The sequence below is a fragment of the Cherax quadricarinatus genome, chromosome 87 (genome assembly GCF_038502225.1).
Source record: "Cherax quadricarinatus isolate ZL_2023a chromosome 87, ASM3850222v1, whole genome shotgun sequence".
Taxonomy (NCBI): domain Eukaryota; kingdom Metazoa; phylum Arthropoda; class Malacostraca; order Decapoda; family Parastacidae; genus Cherax; species Cherax quadricarinatus.
Genome location: NC_091378.1, coordinates 13,504,212 through 13,526,836, shown reverse-complemented (window position 1 = coordinate 13,526,836; position 22,625 = coordinate 13,504,212). Strand labels below are relative to the sequence as shown.

The 22,625-nt window shown below is 38.9% G+C and overlaps 1 protein-coding gene across 1 annotated transcript in view; it reads left to right on the top strand.

Moving 5' to 3' along the window:
* LOC128703809 (Ras-related protein interacting with calmodulin) overlaps positions 1-22,625 on the top strand; it is a 131,048-nt gene that overhangs the window by 19,965 nt on the left and 88,458 nt on the right. The window contains exon 2 of the mRNA XM_053798651.2: positions 15,043-15,099. Within this exon, the coding sequence (XP_053654626.2) occupies positions 15,043-15,099 (57 nt within the window). The remainder of the gene's footprint in view (positions 1-15,042; positions 15,100-22,625) is intronic.

Here is a 22,625-nt window from a genome sequence, read left to right as displayed (position 1 = left end):
TCGCCGATTTGTAAACATCGCTGAGGTCGCTAACTTCGCGAGAGCATAATTCCGTCAGTTTTCCATCAAATTTCGTTTTTTTGGTGTCATTACAATCGGGAAAAGATTCTCTATCATTTCATAAGAAAAAATAATTTTTTTTTTTTTTTAAATTTTGCGACACCAGGAGACACCTCATTATTGGGGGTTGCGACAGTCAAAGGGTTAAAGACACAGCCTCATCAACACTTGATACTGGAGTTCCGCAGGGAAGTGTCCTTGGTCCCCTGCTCTTCCTCATTTACATTAATGATCTTCCAAACTTATCCCAACACCTGAAACTCATTCTCTTTGCTGACGACACGACTTACATCATCTCCCACCCTAATCTTGCCACCCTCAACACCATTGTCAACGAGGAGCTGCTCAAAATTCTGACTTGGATGACAACCAATAAACTTACACCTAACACTGACAAAACCTACCACATTATGTTTGGTAGCAGAGCAGGTGTTGCGCAACTTAACATTAAGATCGACAACACTAATTGCCAGACATAATGAGGGCAAATTCCTAGGTCTGTACCTCGACAACAACCTAAATTTCAGCACCCATATCCATCACATAGCAAAAAAAGTATCCAAAACGGTGGGGATCCTCTCCAAGATACGATATTATGTGCTGCAAACTGCCCTTCTCTCACTATACCATTCACTCATTTATCCATACCTCACCTATGCTATTTGTGCTTAGGGATCAACTGCAGCAACACATCTAAAGCCAATAATAACCCAACAAAAAGCCGCAGTAAGAATAATCACTAAATCCCATCCCTGGCAACCCCCCCCCCACCACTCTTCATAGATCTAAACTTACTCCCTGGTCAGAACATCCACACTTATTACTGTGCAGTCTACATCTACAGGACCTTAAATTCCAATATTAACCTTGACCTAAAATACTTTCTTGATAGTTGTGACAGGACCCACAGGCATAACACCAGACACAAACATCTCTATGACATTCCCCGTGTCTGACTAAACCTTTACAAAAATTCAATGTGTGTCAAAGGGCCTAAAATCTGGAACACCCTTCCTGAAAACTCTAGAACTGCAGACACATTCATCACTTTCAAAAGTATATTAAGAAAACATCTTATCTCCCTGATACACCCCGTCAACTAACTAGATGTAAATCACCTGGTGGTTCACACTTACACTCACTCACCCATTGACTATAAACACAGAAATACGAATCTTAATCTTAAAATAATGAATCCTAACTAGTCATAAGTTTGCCTATGATACTCCAGTATAGACACTATGTATTGTGCTAAAACAAAAGCATTCACATTGCTAAACTCACAAACTATAATGCAGTCACTTAGCCTTAATACCATAATCCGTAATAATTTAAAGTTTAGAATTAATCTAAGTCTGCCCGAAATGCCTAGCCATGCTAGGTGTCCTAGTGGCCCCCTCTGTAATTAGTATTTTAAAACATGTAAACCACACAATATTCAAAATCTGTAAACCCCACATTGTAATCCTTATAGAGAATAAATTTGATTGATTGATAGTACTCAAATAGCCACAATCACACTGACAGGTGTACATTTTCACCTACCTTGGTCTTTACTGTTGTCTAGAAATATATGCAAAGTATTTATAGGTCTCATTAATGTTTTAGACATGCTGGAGTATATATGAAACTTCTTGAAGCATGGTGTTTATGACAGTTGTTGCTAAACTGCTGACAGGGTAAGCAGTAGAGTGACACAATGATAGTGCACTGCTGCAGGGAACCCTGGCTTTATTTGTTTTCACTCTTACACACAAACATGTATGTCTGTCTATCTGTCTGTTTCTGTCTAGCTCTGGTTATCTGTTTTTCTGTCTGCCTGTGTCTTTCTGTCTGCCTGTGTGTGTCTTTCTGTCTGCTTGTGTGTCCGTCTTTCTGTCTGCCTGTGTGTATTTGTCTTTCTGTCTGCCTATGTGTATCTGTCTTTCTGTCTGCCTGTGTGTATCTGTCTTTCTGTCTGCCTGTGTGTATCTGTCTTTCTGTCTGCCTGTGTGGATCTGTCTTTCTGTCTGCCTGTGTGGATCTGTCTTTCTGTCTGCCTGTGTCTGTTTTTCTGTCTGCCTGTGTGTCTCCGTCTTTCTGTCTGCCTGTGTGTCTCGGTCTTTCTGTCTGCTGGTGCATGTCAGTTTTTCTGTCTGCCTAAGTGTGTCTGTCTTTCTGTTTGCCTGTGTGTGTGTGTGTGTGCGTGTGTTTCTGCCTGTGTGTTTCGGTCTTTCTGTCTGCCTATGTGTGTTTGTCAGTCATGTCTCTCAGCCTTAGAGAGCGGCTCATAAACCAACAGGTATTACACACAATGCAGTAGTCACATCTGATTCCTAAAGAAGTGAAAATGTGAATTACTTGCCACTGAGTTGCCAGTCATGCTTATGTCTACAAGCACTTTGCCTGGAATTTTTAGGTTATCCTTGGTAATTTACACTAAGTATAATATACATGTAACTGTACTTATATGTACATGTGAGAGAGAGAGAGAGAGATAGACAGTGATATAGAGAGACTGATACAGACAGTGACAGCCAGTGGTATCAAAAATGAAAGGATGTTGCACAAATGTTACACATGGGTTATTATCAAGGTTTTTGATATTTCCTCGACCACTTGTGGCCTCATCCATCACTTTGCTCTTACAAGGTGAGTGTTAATACGACATGACATCAGTGTTTACCACGCTATTTGCTATAGCTGGTGCTCCCACAAGTTACTAAGAGGTCACAGATTGTTTTAATACTGCACACACCGAGTGTTAAGACTCATTCTATACTGGCCAGGCATCTCAGGCCAATCGTGTCAAATTTGAAGGAAGGAAAAATAAAACGTAGATCTACATTTGGAGCTCTAGCTGTACAAATGTACATCTGTGTTTGGACAGTTTAAGGGTTAAGGTACTTCACGGCATGAAACCAATCAAAATTGTCTATTTCTGTAATATATCTTCCATTGTATCAAATGAGAGCAAAAAAACAAGAACACAACCATACAAACCATATGAAAATACACCGCCAAGCTGGGTTTACACCATACACACGGTCGCAGTTTTTTTCTCATTATGCACTGCATGCTGCAGGATCTTCTTAATATAGTGCACACTTACCACACAAACCTATTCTCTCATATGTAGGCCCAAATTTACCAGTCACATCTTATCTGAGCGAGCTGAGCTCATGAGTATCGACAGTGGCTTCAAAGCCACTTTATCTTTTATGGACAGTGTACGGTGTATGTGCTTTACACAACGAGAAGTATTTCTTTTATTCGTTGGAACCATGGCTAGGGCTAAAAGTGAGCAGGTTATAACAATAAATAGAAAAAAGAAATTGGAATGACTTATGCAGGAAATAGTTCCACCAAACAGTAGCAGCAGGTTGATGTGGCGACCCTGGAAATTTGAAATTATGCTAGTCGAAATTAGTGCCAGATTACTGATGAAACCAGATTATTGATTGCCAGATTAGTGGTGGCCAACCTGTACTGTATTTTTTTATATACAGATGGCCCTCCACATTCATGAGTTCCACTTTCGCGAGCTTTGAACATTTGCGATTGCCCAGCCGCCCAGTCATGTTTATGCTTCCTGCCGCGTCTCTACTACCCTCTCTCTTACCCCCTTAACTGGCAGCCAGCCCGCTAGTCCGCCACTCAAGACATTGATAGCATAATTCCCTACAAAACTCTCTAGATATGAAGAGGAAACGGTCTCCGTTTCCCATTACAATGTTCTTCACAAGGAAGCCTGCCACTACTCCCGTTGCTCACTCTGACTCTAGCAATGTCAGTGATCCACCGCCTATTATCGGCAGTGAGTTAGAATCCACACACTAGACTCATCATGCCATGCAGTTGCACTCCATATAATCACCTCCATTCAACTGTCCTCAGTAACTACATGGCTAACTAACATCATCATCATCATTGTCATTGTCATCATCATCACAAGTCATCAGAGTTCGTCTGCCTAACCTTATGAGTGGTGAGTGTTTTGTTTGTTCATTATTTGTTATTAACCCTTTGAGGGTTTCGGACGTGCTAGTACGGCTTACGCGCAGGGGTTTTTAACGTACTAGTACGCATAAATTCTAGCGCCGTCAAATCTCGCGGGAAAAGGCTGGTAGGCCTAGATGTGAGAGAATGGGTCTGTGTGGTCGGTGTGCGCGGTAGAAAAAAAAATCTGGGACCCAGTGGTGCATTGTGGGAATGCCATCTTAGTAAACAATGTCCACCATGCCTCGCGGTAAGAAGCTCCTCACTCCTCGGCGAATTGGGACACTTTCGTTCCCCAGTGACAGTTCTAATACAGATGGAAGTGCCAGTGAAGAGGAGTTTCAAGGTTTTGGTGAGGTTTTGACCGAAACTAATGATCATAATATTGGTAATAGTGAGGGAAAACCCAGACGACCCTCAGCGTTCCACCTCTGGTGCTGGGCCGTCTTGTTCACGTTCAGTTGTACCAGAATCCAAGAGGAAACTTCTGTTTTCCCAAATCCCAGACTCGGATGAGAGCATGTGTGATGATAGTGATAGTGAATATGAACTACAAGCTCTTCAAACTAGTTCCAGTAGTGATAGTGAAGTGCAATATTCCCCAGTGAAGCTTCAGTATATACGACGATATATGCGCTCTGGTAGTGTGTCATATGCTATTCCAAGGGGAAGGAGTGCATCTCGGAGTACATCCCGTGGCTGTACAACAGGAACAGACAGTGAAAATGACGATGATACTGTTGCAATTGGGATGGAAAATGTGCGTGGTGGTAGTGGTGCTGGCGGTGAGGCACCAGCAGTGGGCCATGCTGCCACCCACACCGCTGCCTCAGCTAATCTACAACAAAGGCCACCATCCCCCACCCACACACCACACCAGCCTCCACAACCACAACCTCCACAACCACCTGTCATTGTCCAGTACCCACCAGCAGACTGCACCTGGGATTGGCAGGAAGCTGTCAATTTTGTTCCAAATGCCCACCAGTTTGATGACAGCCAAAGTGGAATACAGCCATCTTGTACACTTGGGAACAATGCCACTGAACTGGAATGTTTCGAGTTATTCTTTGACGAACCCCTGATGGAAAGTATTGTCATGGAAAGCAACACATACTACGAGTACACCATGGCAAACACATTACTTTCACCAAAATCACATCTACACCAGTGGAAGGAGGCAACTGTGGCTGAGATGTATCTTTTCTTTGCCACAATAATGCTTATGCCACATGTGTATAAGCACAAAGTGAAATCATACTGGTCAACAGCCTGCCTGATTGCAACCCCAGGTTTCAGTGATATAATGCCAGTGAATCGATTTGTGCTAATGTTACGTATGCTTCACTTCTCAGACAAAACCAGGCCTGACAGAACTGACAGGTTATATAAGATTAGGAATGTGTTTGTGTATCTGAAAGAGAAATTCAGTACGCATTTTTATCCCTTCAGGAAGCTTGTAATTGACGAGTCTTTGATTCTGTTCAAAGGAAGACTCTTTCAAGCAGTACATACCAAGCAAGAGGAAACGCTTTGGTATAAAGTTGTTTGTGCTTTGTGATTGTTACAGTGGTCTGGTATTGGATATTATTGTGTACACTGGAAGTTATACATTGCAAAATACCAGGAAGTTATTGGGCATCTCTGGTGATGTGGTTAGAACAATGATAGAACCATATCTTGGTAAGGGGCATATATTATATACAGATAACTGGTACACAAGCCCCTCACTCAGTGATTTTTTGCGAGTGAACGTGACAGATGTGTGTGGCACAGTGCGTGCAAATCGGAAACATATGCCCAGGTTTGACGCTGGCACTCGTAGAGGTGAGGTGCAGGCGTTTGCTGCCAATGACATCATGGCATTTCAGTGGCATGACAAACGAGATGTCACATTGTTGTCATCAGTTCACCCTAATGAAATGGCAGACAGTGGCAGGTAGCATAGAGAGAGCAATGAACCCATTCTAAAACCTGCAGCTGTGATTGATTACACCTTCAACATGCGTTCAGTGGACAAATGTGACATGCAGATTGGGTCTGCTGATTGTGTTTGCAAGAGTTATAAGTGGTACATCAAACTCTTTTTCCATCTTCTGGACATTTCCATGCTCAATGCTTATAATATGTATAAGATGAGGACCAGAAACAAACCACAGTACGGCGAATTCTGTTTGTCTGTCATCAGACAAATAGTATTCAAGTACCAAGGAACAGCACCTGCAATTGACCGCCCACCAAATTATCAACAACTACCTGCTCGTCTGAAGCATTGTGAACACTTCCTGGTAAAACTGCCTGCTACTGCTTTCAAGAAAAAGGCTCGGAAGAGGTGTTACGTCTGTGCACATACAAAAAAACGCCCACAACAATGCAGAGACACTCGTTTTATGTGTGAGGAGTGTAAAACACCACTGTGCATGACATCATGTTTCAAAGAGTTCCACAGGCTGCAGAACTTCTAGAAACATTCCCTGTGACTGTATATGTGTATATAAAATATAGAAAATAGTAATAAACAACATTTCATATCGTTTGTTTGTGTAAATATTTTCTATAAACAAAATAATGACAACAGTGTTTACACCTTTATTGTGTAGTATTGAAAAAGAAATAACTTACAAAATACTGATCATGTTGGCCTCAGAGGCCATAAAAGTTACTCAGAAAAAGAAAAATTGAAAAATAATTGAAAATAGTACATAAAGTACGTATATAGAAAAATACTGGGTGATGGCAGTCGGCGATGTTACCAGATGTTGTTCAATTTTGGCAAACTTCACGCCTCCATATCTCGGTAAGTATTGACGGTAAAATTTTTTTGTTTAGCCTATAATGTTTAGAAAAAAAAACTATTTTTTTCATAAGAAAAAAATAATTTTTTTTTTTTAAAATTTGGCCGACCCTGAGAGCGAGTTTCTGAGAGGGCCTGTCGACCCTCAAAGGGTTAAACCATAACATGTATGCATATACATGAATGCTTTTTACAATGTTTTCATGTGTTTTATGATTGTTCATGGTTCAGTAGGTTAAGGAAGCAGTATTGTTAGGCTAAGTAAATGCTTTTATTATATTTCCCTACAATATATTTGTGCACCAAACATTCATGAATTTTCAACATTCATGAGGTTCTTGATCCCCTAACTATTGCAAATGTGGAGGGCCACATGTACTATATCAAAATTGTAATTCTTCTCTGCCTAACTAGTTAAGATAAGATAAGATTTCGTTCGGATTTTTAATCCCCGGAGGGTTAGCCACCCAGGATAACCCAAGAAAGTCAGTGCGTCATCGAGGACTGTCTAACTTATTTCCATTGGGGTCCTTAATCTTGTCCCCCAGGATGCGACCCACACCAGTCGACTAACACCCAGGTACCTATTTGCTGCTAGGTGAACAGGACAACAGGTGTAAGGAAACGTGTCGAAATGTTTCCACCCGCCGGGAATCGAACCCGGGCCCTCCGTGTGTGAAGCAGGAGCTTCACACACAATTACAGCACTATTGCCTTATTAACCCTTTGACTGTTTACGCTGTATAAATACGTCTTACGAGCCACTGTTTCTGACGTATATATACTCAATAATTCTAGCGACTTCAAATCGAGCGGGAGAAAGCTGGTAGGCCCACATGTGAGAGAAAGGGTCTGTGTGGTCAGTGTGCACCACATAAAAAAAATCCTGCAGCACATAGTGCGTAATGAGAAAAAAAAAACTGATCGTTTTTTTGGATTAAAGCGCCGACTTTGAGGTGTATTTTCGTATAGTATTTATCGTTGTATTCGTGTTTTCATGGTTTAGGTGATAAAATGGAAAACATATTACAGAAATAGAAATGATTTTCATTACTTTGACGATGAAAACGACCTTGAAACTGAGCTCAAAGTAGTGGAAATGTTCGATTTTTACCAATGTTCAGGAGTAAACAAATCACACCACATGTCCAATACACGTCAACTGGGGAGTCTAATATTCTTTCACTAGTTCATTGATATTATTTATACCATTTTTACAATAATGCAGTTGTCTGCATAACAGTAAATTTTATTTTTTTTGTATGAATAAAAAATCAAAATAGAAAGCAATAATAATATAAGAGGGGCCTAGAGATGTGACTAATGAACAGAGGATTTGTTATTTTAGTGCCAAGAATGTCTACCTTGTTTATTCTGGACCCTATTTTGAAATTGGCATCTTTTTTAATTTGCTTGAAATTGGCCAAATTGCCAATTTCTGACCACTATATTGGGTAGTTCAAATTGGTAAATGGGCATTTTCTTGTACTCAGCTGATAGATTAAACGGAGTTCTAAAGAAATAGCTATGAATTTGGTCAACTGGAACAACGGAATTGGCTGAAAACAGGGCTCAAAGTCAGCGAAATCACCAATACACATATGTTGCCGAGACCGCTAACTTCACAGGAGCATAATTCCCTGAGTTTTCGACCAAATTTCGAACTTTTGGTGTCATTACCATCGGGAAAAGATTCTCTATCATTTCATAAGAAAAATAATTTTTTCTTTTTTCAAAACTTTATCGACATAGAATGACAGTTTCAAGAAGGGGCCTGCGACAGTCAAAGGGTTAATCTTAAGCTAGTCTTAAGTTGCCTGAAATGCTCTGCATATAAAGGGGCTTGTGGCATGCTCACCTAATTGTTACTCTTCTTTGTACAAACATTTTATCATACTAAAATAAAACTGTTATTGTTATAACTTGTATATCAATATGCACTAAGAAATATTAAAATGTACTGCTCCATAACCTGTGTCAATACAGTGGAACTTTGACTTATGAGTGTCCCAGTGTATGAGTTTTTTGAGATACAAGCTGCACCTGGGTCGATTTTTGCTCTGAGTTACGAGCCAACATTTGAGTTACGAGCCAGGTCCCCCCCCCCCCTCTTCCCCCTCAACCCAAAACCTGGACATCTCGCTTGTTTATCTATGATTTCATGCTTTAATTCCATGGAAATCATTCTCGTTTTCTTCTCAGCGCTGTCCTTTACACTGACTTTCTTAGGACCCATGCTTAAAGAAACAAAATTTGGCCAAATGACTGTCAAAAATGTAAGCAAAGCAGGAGAGAACTGCTTCCACAGCGAGGTAAACAGTGCACTGAGTTGGCAGTGTTCGTTATTATAATAAAAATAATTGTTATTATCATTAGTGTTGTTGTTATTAATTTAGAGAACTGGAGCACAGATCCAATTCCCTAGATCAAGAGTCCCTCATTATCAAGGTTCCTTGATGCTGGTGAGGGGCTCTTGATCTAGGGAATTGGATCTGTGCTCTGGTTCCCTAAATTAATAATAATAATAATAATAATAATAATAATAATAATAATAATAATATTACAGTCAAGTCATATTCATATTCATAGTTTATTTGGACATGATATATAGTTGTACAAGGAATTATAGTAGTTGGGTATACATGCCAAAAGCCCCTTGTATGCAGAGCATTATGGGCAGGCTTAAAATTAACTTAAAATTAACAAGCAATGATAGGTTCAGTGGTAAAAATTACCATAAACAATTTACAATGTGAAGTACATTTGAGTATTTGAAACACTGAAATTTGAACATTTCGATATTGAAGCATTATAGTTGTACAAATTTGTCGCATTACAATGTATAACAAATAAGATGATCAATTTACTGTATGTTGTCTTGAAGTTTTAAGATTTAAGTAATTGGGAGAATTATTGGTAATGTTAAATATTGAGGGCTGATTATTTAGTCCTGGGCGAGTAAGTGGGTTTTTTTTTAGAAGTCTTAAATTGATTTTCAGGCCTGGTTACTTTAGTGTGTTCTGGTAATGAATTCCAGATTTTGGGGCCCTTCATGTGCATAGAGTTTTTACACAGTGTGATATGGACACGGGGTACATCAAAAAGAGATCTGTGTCTCGTGTTATGGTCGTGTAAGTCAGTCAAGTCACTCATTAAGTCATTCAGTCAAGTCACTCATTAAGTCATTCAGTCAAGTCACTCATTAAGTCATTCAGTCAAGTCACTCAGTAAGTCATTCAGTCAAGTCACTCAGTAAGTCATTCAGTCAAGTCACTCAGTAAGTCATTCAGCCAAGTCACTCAGTAAGTCAGTTCAGTCAGTCAGTCTCATTCAGTAAGTCAGTCACACAAACTCATGTTAACCTCTTTTTCTGTGTACAAAGTAACACTTCATTACAGCTACAGGCTCTCTCTTGTCTAAATATCTTTGTTATTTGTTAATTGTAAGACTTTGGTGCTTATACCTCTTCGTGCCACTTTCAGCAACACCGGTATGGCTACTGGGTGTCACGATTGCTTGGCAGATACAAGATATAGTAATTAAAATGTCATAACACAGTTTGTATCAGACTGGGCTGGACATTTACGAATGCTGGGATGGTGTCAGGGAGTGGTAGGGGATGGCGGGAGGGCTCCTGGCTGCTCCACAACAAGGCAGCCATTTGAGCAAAAGAGAAATTTTTTTCCTTCCCACAAACTGAACTATGTTTAATTAATTATATGACATGTTACATAAAATTGTGCCGTAATTCTTCAGTGGCGGTCTACTCTACGTAGAGCTGTACAATAGAGCTTCAGTTCCCTAAATTAATAATAACAACAAGAATAATAATAATAATAAAAATAATAATATACTACTAATAATATTATTATTATTATTATTGTTATAACGATAGAGCTTCAATTCCCTAAATTAATAATACTAATAATAATAATAATAATACTAATAATAATAATGATAGGGCTTCAGTTCCCTAAATTAACCCTTTCAGGGTCCACTGGCCCTCTCCGAGACTTGTTCTCAGGGTCCCCCAAATTTCAAAAAAAAAAAAAAATTATGAAAAGATAGAGGATCTTTTCTCGATCATATTGACACCAAAAGTATGAAATTTGATGAAAAACTTACGGAATTATGCTCTCGCGAAGTTAGCGGTCTCGATGTTTACGCATCAGCAATTTTGCCCATTTTGAGCCCCATTTTTGGCCAATTCCAGTGTACTAGTCGACAAAAGTCATAACTATTTCGCTAGAACTCCATTTTTTCTATCGAATGAGTACAAGAAACCACCTATTTACCGATTTCAACTATCCAATACAGTGGTCAGAATTTAGCAATTTTGCCAATGTCACACAAATTTCAAAAGATGCCAATTTCCGAGTAGGGTCCAGAATAAACAAGAAAGACATTCCTGGCACTAAAATAACATTTCCTCTGTTCATTAGTCACGTCCCCATGCCCCTCTTATATTCTTTTGCTTTTCACTTTGAATTTTTATCCTCACAAAAAAATAGAAGATTTACTGTTATGCAGACTACTGCATTAGTGTAGAAATGGTATAAATAATATCAGCGCACTTTTTTTATTTTTTTTTATTTTTTTCCAACAAGTCGGCCGTCTCCCACCGAGGCAGGGTGACCCAAAAAAAAGCCTACCAGCTTTCTCTCATTAGATTTGAGGGCACTAGAATTTAGGCGTACTAGTACGTCATGGACACTGGTGTGTAAGCCGTACTAGTATGGCTGAAATGCTGAAAGGGTTAATAATAATAATAATAATAATGCATAATATGTATGTAATAATTCAGATTGCTTCTGCTAGTTGGCACAGCTGGTAAGCAGTAAACAGTTTTACATTGCTGTGGGAGCAGTTCTTATGCTTGCTTGCATTTTTTACAGTCATTTGGCCAAATTTCTTTTTTCTAACCATGGGTCCTAAGAAAATAAGTACAAAGGACAATGCTGAGAAGAAAATGATGATGATTTCCATCAACATCCCTCACCCACACTTTATATAAACAGCTTTTATACGATATTTCTTATTTATAAATACACCTACCATCCGACTTACGACCAAGTTCGGTTCCGAGAAACCGGTCGTAAGTCGAAGTGGTCGTAAGTCGAACTTTACTGCTGAATATCAACAAAACATTTTTGTAATGACTTTATTTTATTGTTTTATTTTGGTATTTCATGTTTTACTTTACTTTTTATGTTGTTAGTACTGTATACTGTAAGGTTTAAGATAAACACTGTGTACAACACAAATAGTTGTTTATTTCCCAGAAATTTGGCATAAAAACACGGTCATAAGTCGAGTGGTCGTAAGTCGAGCAGGTCGTAAGTCGGATGGTAGGTGTACATTGTTTCAGTGTTTTCCTTAGAAAACTAGTGATCTACTGCAGTTAGCCTCAAAAATACTTCATTTTCTCTTACAGTAAGAACATGGGAAGATACTATAGTCAACTTGGGACAGAAATGGCAGATGCTTCTGCCGCTGCCTCTGCCACCATATTATGGCCTATTTTATTCATTCTAGAGTATATATCATTTTTCTGTCCTAAATACATTGTTTATTATGTCATGTTAGATAATTGTGATAGATAAATAAACTGTACAGTTGATAATAGCGTCATAGTCAAGTATTTTTTCTTGTCTCTCCAGAGTGCAGCAACGGATTAATGGCTTTTCAGTTAATTTTAATTTAACCCCTTCAGGGTCCAAGGCCCAAATCTGAAGTGGTGCCCCAGTGTCCAAGAATTTAAAAAAAAAAAAATTGTTATTTTTTCTTATGAAATGGTAGAGAACCTTTTTGTGAAAGTAATAAAACAAAAAGTACGAAATTTGATGGAAAATTGATGAAATTATGCTCTCGCGAATTTTGATGTGTCAGCGATATTTACGAATCGGCGATTTGGCCGACTTTGACTCCCATTTTAGGCCAATTACATTATTCCAGTCAACCAAATTCTTAGCTATTTCACTAGTATTACTTCTATTCTATCGAGTGAGCACAAGAAATCGCCAAGTCAACTGTTTCAACTACAAATTAAAGTGATCGGAAATTGTTAATTTTGCCAATTTAACACAAAGTTCAAAATATTCCAATTTCAAAATAGGGTCCAGAATAAACAATATAGGTATTCCTGGAACTAAACTAACATTTCCTCTGTTCATTAGTTACATTTTGAGGCTTTACAAATAAATTCCATTTTGATTTTTTATTCACATAATGAATTTTTATTCACACCAAAAATTAGAAGATTTACTGTTATGCAATACTGTAATAATTGTATAAATATCATCACCATATTTGTAAATGCATATTAGACCCACCAGCTGGCATGTATTAGACGTGTGAGATCGTTTGTTTACTCTTGAATATCGGCAAAAATTTAACATTTCTGCTAATTTGAGCTCAGTTTCAAGCCATTTCCAGTGCGAAAACCAATCAAAATCATCTCTATTTCTGTAATATGTCTTCCATTCTATCAAATGAGACCAAGAAATCGCAAATAGGACTATAAAAAACATATGAAAAAACACTGCAAAGTCGCTGTTTTAATCGAAAAATCATGATTTCAGTTTTTTTCTCTCATTATACACAGCATGCTGCAGGATCTGTTTTATGTGGTGCACACATACCACATAGATGTATTCTCTCATATCTAGGCTCAAATGTACCACTCACAGTTTATCAGAGTGAGCTGAGCTCATGACGTAGATCTACGGTTTGGACCCTGAACGTAAAGCCGTAGATCTACGGGACGGACCCTCAAAGGGTTAATGAGGAAAATTAATTTGATATACGAGTAAATTAAGTTACGAGCTAGCTCCTGGAACGGATTAAACTCATAGGTCAAGGTTCCACTGTATTAATTAGCCAGTAAGAATTAGGATTAGTCTGCCCAAAATGCCTAGGCAAGCTAGTGGCTTTCTTTGTAATTAATATTTTGTAATATGTAAACCACACATTGTAAGTTTTGCAAGGAAATAAACATATTCATTTTCATTAATATCTGTGCTTCATTACTCTCATTATTAGCAGTGGGGTTTGATCCATGATCTCCTCCCACACCCCTATCAGAACTGGAATCTCTACTGCGACATCATAGAAATTACCTCATGTTTAGAGTTTCAGTCAAAATGCTTTGACATGACCTGTAAGAAATTTCCACAACTCTGATGGCAATCTTCATGAATAACCTTCCTCACTTCATCAGTGTTGGCATCTGTTTTTGACATTGATGGACAACCAGAGCATTCATTATCCTCGACTCATTTTTGTCCTGCTTGGAATCAAGAAAATCATTCTGGACAATGTGTCTGACTCATTGCTTCATCATCAAATGCTTGCTGAAACATTTTGTGAGTTTAACTAGCAGTTTTACCAAGCTTGAAACAGAATTTCACACACGCTGTTCTCTCTTTTAAAGATTCCATCACATACAAGAAATTGCAACGGCACACTGACAGCATGACAAAAGTTGCTCCTCTAGCCTCAGTGGGATGACCAACTGCACTGAAACTCTCCACTCTACTTCACATAGGAGTGTACTGTGCAGCTTAATCTTTACCGCCACAATATTTCATTCGGGAAGCTCATGAAAAATTCAAGTCCTGGAACTTTTTGATAGTATGTCGTATACAGTGGCATGAGTCTGGTGGCATGCAATTTGCCTGAACTATCTTAGTTTTCAGGTGCCCCATTTATTGTTTCCTTGTTATTAAATATTTTAGTAATGTATTATATAATTACATTTGAAGAATGTCAAATTGTGTAAGGAGTATTGGGGGCCAAACTTCCATCCTTGATGTTGCAAGTACTGTACACAGTATAACTACTCAGCCATAGTGTATCAAGGAATTATGTTAGCCCTAACTATTGTTCAGCTAATTTTACTTTCAGAATTATCAACACCACATAGACCTCGTGAATACAACATCTAGTCAGTTGACCATAACATATTCATTGTGTATTTTACAAAATTTGTGAGATATTTAGAAGAATTTGTCACAATACAAATGACTTTTTTATGTACTCCAGCATAACAAATTTGTCATTAGTTTTTGTCAGGACTGGGCCAGAAAAATACTTTAAAATGCAGTATAATAAATATAAGTTTAGCAGCAATATTTAAGTATAATTCAAAATTTTCATTAAGTATTGTACAACAATAGTATGACGTAGTTTAATGTATGTTTTTATTTCAGCACTTACTCTGCAGTTTGTGAGCCATAACTTTCTGGAGTATCATGATCCAACCATTGGTAAGTATTTTTTGTGACTTATTCGTCTTTACTATTGTTCACTCTTACTGCAGTATTTTAAATTGAAATTTGTATTAAAATTTATTGATTGTTTTAGGACTACTAGTAATGTATAATAATGCACTGTTGAAAATGGCCAGTACAGTGTTATAAATTATGTACTGTACAATAAATGGCAAATGTAAAATTTAGTAATTAACGCTTTCACTTAATTTTCTAAGTCCATTTTTAAATTTCCTTAGTCTTTAATAAGTTACACCTCTAAGTTATGATTGTACATATTTTTGCAACCTGTGAAATATGCATTTTCACTCCAGTAATGTCATCTATTTAGAAATGCAATATTGTACTATATACAGTGGACTTCCGGTTTACGATGTTATTTCATTCCAGACGTATGTTCAGGTGCCAGTACTGACTGAATTTGTTCCCATAAAGAATATTGTGAATTAGATTAGTCCATTTCAGACCCCCAAACATACACATACAAACACACTTACATAAATACACTTACATAATTGATCGCATTGGGAGCTGATCGTAAACCGGGGGTCCACTGTACTTACAAGTATACTATAAATAACTTAATCTAGATAATAGATAAAGAATGAAAAATAAGAAAATATATGAGGAAGTCACTGGAGAGGAATGGAAGAGTGTCAATTTGATGTGGTACAGTAGATCTCTGTAAAATGAACATAAGAGAAAATTTCACTGTCCAGACCCGTGAAATTAATATTGTTCAGTATCCACATTTAACCCTTTCACTGTCGAGAGCCCTGCTCACAAACTTGCTCTCAGTGTCAAAAAATATTCCCCCCCAAAAAAAAAAATTCTTACCAAAATGTTATGAATAATTTTCTGAGTGTTATAAAAGAAAAAAAATATTTTGTGATCAGTACATACTTACCGAGATATAGAGGCATGAAGTTGACAGAAAGTGAATCGCTGATGGCAACATCGGTGACTGCCGATGTTGCCATCAAGTAACTTTTGTGGCCTTTGAGACCAATATAATGCATATTGTATATATGTATATCTACTCATTGTATGTAACACAGTAGCTGCACAAATATTGTTGTTGTTACAGTGGACCTTCTTTTTTGTAATTAATTCATTCCAGAGTGTGTGACTATTATCGAAATTGACGATTTGCGAATCCATTTTCCCTATAAGAAATAATGTAAATCCAATTAATTCGTTCCAGACACCTAGAAGTATCACAATTTTTTTTTTTACCTTAAAGATAGATTTACATGCACAAAAGAATGAACATTGAACATGACAGTTACCTTTATTGAAGGCTGTTGTTGATGAATGGAAGACATGGAGGAGGTTATTGTTTGGAAGGAAAATCCCCCTCCATAAGGACTCTAGGTCACTTCAGGGGTCACTTCCCTAGCCTAAATATAGATTTACATGCAGAAAAGAATGCCAAATAAATGTAAAGCACTAATAAAATGTATAAATGAACATTTAACATCACACTTACCTTTATTGAAGACTCTTGTTGGTGTATGGCAGACGGGCCAGAGGGAGGGGAGGCGAGTTTATTGTTGGAGAATATGACACAAATATCAACTCTATGGCTTATTTATCTATCACAATTCAACTAATATGACATAATAAACAATATTAATAACGGGAAAAATTTGTAGATGGATCTATAATTTCCTCACAAACAGAACACAAAGAGTAGTAGTCAACAGAGTAAAGTCTGAGGCGGCTACGGTGAAAAGCTCTGTTCCACAAGGCACGGTACTCGCTCCCATCTTGTTTCTCATCCTCATATCTGACATAGACAAGGATGTCAGCCACAGCACCGTGTCTTCCTTTGCAGATGACACCCGAATCTGCATGACAGTGTCTTCCATTGCAGACACTGCACGGCTCCAGGCGGACATCAACCAAATCTTTCAGTGTGATGCAGAAAACAATATGAAGTTCAATGATGAGAAATTTCAATTACTCCAATATGGTAAACATGAGGAAATTAAAACTTCATCAGAGTACAGAACAAATTCCTTCCACAAAATAGAGCAAAAAACCAACGTTAAAGACCTGGGAGTGATCATGTCAGAGGATCTCACCTTCAAGGACCATAACATTGTATCAATCGCATCTGCTAGAAAAATGACAGGATGGATAATGAGAACCTTCAAAACTAGGGATGCCAAGCCTATGATGACACTCTTCAGGTCGCTTGTTCTATCTAGGCTGGAATATTGCTGCACACTAACAGCACCTTTCAAGGCAGGTGAAATTGCTGACCTAGAAAATGTACAGAGAACCTTCACGGCGCGCATAACGGAGATAAAACACCTCAATTACTGGGAATGCTTGAAGTTCCTGAACCTGTACTCCCTGGAATGCAGGCGGGAGAGAGACATGATTACAGTGGACCCCCGGTTTGCGATGCTATCGGTATCCGATAAATCCGGTAACCGATGCATTATATTGCCAAAAATTTGCCTCGGTTCCTGTTACAAAACCCGGTATGTGATACAATTCGTACGAGATGTGTCCACATGTGGCCTGAACTACCCCGTGTGTACCAGTGTTTGCAAGCCAGCCAGTGTGTGTGCATCTAAGGATACATTCGGTACATTCCATATGATCCATATCACTGTTTTTGGTGCTTGTTTCTGCAAAATAAGTCACCGTGGGCCCCAAGAAAGCTTCTGGTGCCAACCCTTCGAGACCAAGGGTGCTAATGACTATTGAAATGAAAGAGATAATTGCAAAGTATGAAAGTGGAGTGCGTGTATCGGAGCTGATCAGGTTGTATATTAAACTCCAATCAACCATCTCTACTATAATGAGCAGAAAAAAGGCAATCAAGGAAGCTATTCTTGCAAAAGGTGCAACTGTGATTACGAAACAGCGACCGCAAGTGTTAGAAAATGTTGAGAGACTGTTATTGGTGTGGATAAATGAAAAACAGATAGCAGGTGATAGCACACACACCCCTCATCCCATCCCATCAATCATCACCAGATCTTCATTAAACATAAGTGTCAATTATTCTATTGTTATTATTCTATTGTTATTGTTGTTATTGTAATTATTATATTGCATATCATGTGGTAAAAGATTTTTTGTTCATACTTTTGGGTGTCTTGCATGGATTAATTTGATTTCCATTATTTCTTATGGGGAAAATTTGATTCGCTTTCCGATAATTTTGGTTTACGATGAGCTCTCAGGAACGAATTAATATCGCGAACCGGGGGTCCACTGTATATACACCTGGAAAATCCTAGAGGGACTAGTACCGAACTTGCAAACGAAAATCACTCACAACGAAAGCAAAAGACTCGGCAGACGATGCAACATCCCCTCAATGAAAAGCAGGGGTGTCACTAGCATGTTAAGAGACAATACAATGAGTGTCAGGGGCCTGAGACTGTTCAACTGCCTCCCAGCATACATAAGGGGGATTACCAATAGACCCTTGGCTGTCTTCAAGCAGGCACTGGACAAGCACCTAAAGTCGGTACCTGACCAGCCGGGCTGTGGCTCGTACGTTGGATTGCGTGCAGCCAGCAGTAACAGCCTGGTTGATCAGGCTCTGATCCACCAGGAGGCCTGGTCACACACCGGGTCACGGGGGCATTGACCCCCGGAACTCTCTCCAGATAGAAACATGAAATATACTCTAGAAACATGAAATATACCGGGCAGAGGGGAGAGGGAGGCGAGTGTATTGTTGGAGAATGACACTAATATCAACTCTACAGCTTATTTATCTATTACAATTCAACTAATATGACATAATAAACAATATTAATGACAGAAAGGTGACATATACTCTAAAATGAATAAAATAAGTCATTATGTATGTCACGAGAGGTGTTGTGTTGTTGTTGGGTGTATAAGGGCCACTGAGAGCATAAGCCATCCATAATGGTGGTGAAGCAGCAGCTGAGGCAGCAGTGTTTTCTGTAGCCCTATATAACTCCAACAACATTGGAGGAGTTAGTAGAATCATTGAAGAAGGCACCCTCTACCACTACCATCACTACCACCCTCTACCACTATCATAATTGCTTCCACCTTCTACCACTATCACTAGCACCCTCTACCACCATCACTAGCACCCTCTACCACCATCACTACCACCCTCTACCACTGTCACAACTGCTACCACCCTCTACCACCATCAGTACCACCCTCTACCACTATCACAACTGCTACCACTCTACCACCACCACTTTCGTATTTTCCTACAAACTTTTTCTTAAATTATATACAGTGGACCCTTAATAATCGTCCTGCCTGAAAGTCGTCCATTTCGGAAATAGTCCCATTATTTCGTCTAACATTGGCTCGCAAATGGTCCGTTAACTCGCTAATCATCCTTCGTCCGGGATGCGTACTCTCGCTCTGAGCCGCCTGGGCCTGCCTTCCCAGCCAGTGTTCCATTGTTTACCAGTGAGCGACCGTCCCCTCACGTGTTTATACAAAATATTTCATAATATTCCATTGATTTTAGTGCTTGCAAGTGCTAAATAAGCTACCATGGCTCCAAAGAAAGCTCCTAGTGCCAAGCCTTTGGTAAAGAAGGTGAGAAATACGATTGAATTTAAGAAAAATATCATCGAACAATATGAAAGTGGCATATGTGTGGGCGAACTGGCCAGGATGTATAACAAATCCCATAGAACCACATTTTCCATCATAGCCAAGAAAAAGGAAATCAAGGATGCCGTTGTTGCAAAGGGGGTAAATATGCTGACAAAAATGAGATCACCAGTACTCGAAGATGTTGAGAAAGTATTATTGGTGTGGATAAATGAGAAACAATTAGCAGGAGATAGTCTGATGACATCGCTTATTTGTGAAAAGGCTAGGCAGTTACATGACGATTTGGTAAAGAAATTGCCTACAACTATTCAATTCAATTCAATTCAAAGTTTATTCTCTATAAGGATTACAATGCTGAGTTTACAGAATTTGGTTATTGTGTGGTTTACAAGTAGTAAAATAATAATTACAGAGTGTACCACTAGAACACCTAGCATGGCTAGGCATTTCGGGCAGACTTAAATCAAATCTTAAGTTTAAAATATTACAAAATTATGAGGTAAGTTGGTATTATGGCTAAGTGACTAAATACTAGTTTGTGAGTTTAGCAATGTGAATGCTTTTGTTTTGGCACTATACATAGTTTCAGTATTGGAGTATCACAGGCCAACTTATGACTAGTTAAGATACATTATTTTGAGCTTGAGATTGATATTTCTGTTTATGGTCAAATGGGTGAGTGAGTGTAAGTGTTAACCACCAGGTGGTATTCGTGTAATTAGTTGACAGGGTGTATCAGGGAGATAAGATGTTTTCTGATGGTAGTTTTGAAGGTGATGAATGTGTCTGCAGTTTTAGAATTTTCAGGTAGGGCGTTCCAGATTTTAGGGCCTTTGACATTCATTGAATTTTTGTAAAGGTTTTGTCGGACACGGGGAATATCATAGAGATGTTTGTGTCTGGTGTTGTGCCTGTGGGTTCTGTCACAACTATCAAGAAAGCATTTTAGGTCAAGGTTAATATTGGAATTTAAGGTCCTGTAGATGTAGATTGCACAGTAGTAAGTGTGGATGTACTGAACAGGGAGTAAGTTTAGATCTATGAAGAGTGGTTGGGTGTGTTGCCAGGGATGGGATTTAGTGATTATTCTTACTGCGGCTTTTTGTTGGGTTATTATTGGCTTTAGGTGTGTTGCTGCAGTTGAACCCCAAGCACAGATAGCATAGGTGAGGTATGGATATATAAGTGAATGGTATAATGTGAGAAGGGCAGTTTGCGGCACATAGTATCGTATCTTGGAGAGGATCCCAACCGTTTTGGATACTTTTTTGGTTATGTGTTGGTTATGGGTGCTGAAGTTCAGGTTGTTGTCAAGGTATAAGCCTAGGAATTTGCCCTTATTATGCCTGGCAATTAGAGTGTTGTCGATCTTAATGTTAATTTGCGCATCTCCTGCTCTGCTACCAAACATAATGTAGTAGGTTTTGTTAGTGTTAAGCGTAAGTTTATTCGCTGTCATCCAAGTCAATATTTTGATCAGCTCCTCATTAACAATGGTGTTGAGGGTGGCAAGATTAGGGTGAGAGATGACATAAGTCGTGTTGTCAGCAAAGAGAATGGGGTTCAGGTGTTGAGATACGTTTGGAAGATCATTGATGTATATGAGGAAGTGCAGGGGACCAAGGACACTTCCCTGCAGAACTCCAGTATCAAGTGGCTGTGTTGTAGATGCTGTGTCTTCAATGGTGACATACTGATACCTATTAGTAAGGTAAGATTTGAAATATGCAAGCGCATGGCCTCTTATACCATAATGGTCAAGTTTGTGGAGTAGGATGCCGTGGTCTACTGTTTCAAAAGCTTTTCTTATGTTAATAAAAATTCCTAGTGGATATTCCTTATTTTCCAATGCTGTGTAAAGCAGATCTAGCATTTTTATGATTGCATCGTTAGTGCTATTATTTTTCCTGAATCCAAATTGGCAGGGGTTGAGTATGTTTTGTGCCGTTATAAATGAATATAGTCTCCTGTGCACGAGTTTCTCAAAGATTTTGGATAGCAATGGTGATAGCAGTGGTGATGTGAGTGAATTTAAGGCCAGCAAAGGCTGGTTTGAGAGATTTAAGAAGCGTACTGGCATACACAGTGTGATAAGGCATGGTGAGGCTGCCAGTTCGGACCAAAAAGCGGCTGAAAAATATGTGCAGGAATTCAAGGAGTACATAGAGGCTGAAGGACTGAAACCTGAACAGGTGTTCAAGTGTGACGAAACAGGCCTCTTTTGGAAGAAAATGCCAAAGAGGACCTACATTACTCGGGAAGAAAAGGCACTACCAGGACACAAGCCTATGAAAGACAGGCTGACGCTCATGTTCTGTGCAAATGCTAGTGGGGATTTCAAAGTGAAGCCGTTACTAGTGTACCATTCTGAAAATTCCAGAGTGTTCAAGAAAAACAGTGCTATGAAGAGTAAATTGTGTGTTTTGGAGATCTAATAATAAGGCATGGGTCACAAGGGACATTTTCGTCGAGTGGTTCAATGAAGTGTTTGGCCCTAGTGTGAAGAATTACCTCCTGGAAAAGAAATTGGATCTCAAGTGCCTCCTAGTAATGCACCTGCTCATCCTCCAAACTTGGATGACCTAATTCTGAAGGAGTTTGGATTCATCACAGTAAAGTTCCTGCCCCCGAATACCACTCCTCTCCTCCAACCCATTGACCAGCAAGTTATTTCAAACTTTAAAAAACTGTACACAAAAGCAATGTTTGAAAGGTGCTATAATGTGACCTCAGACACTCATTTGACCCTAAGAGATTTTTGGAAAGAACACTTCAGTATTCTCCATTGCATAAGCCTTATAGGTAAGGCTTGGGAGGGTGTGACTGCTAGGACTTGGAACTCTGCTTGGAGAAAATTGTGGCCAGATTGTGTCCACAAGAGGGATTTTGAAGGGTTTGAGGCAGCCCCTGATGAGTTGTGAACTCTATTGTGGCACTGG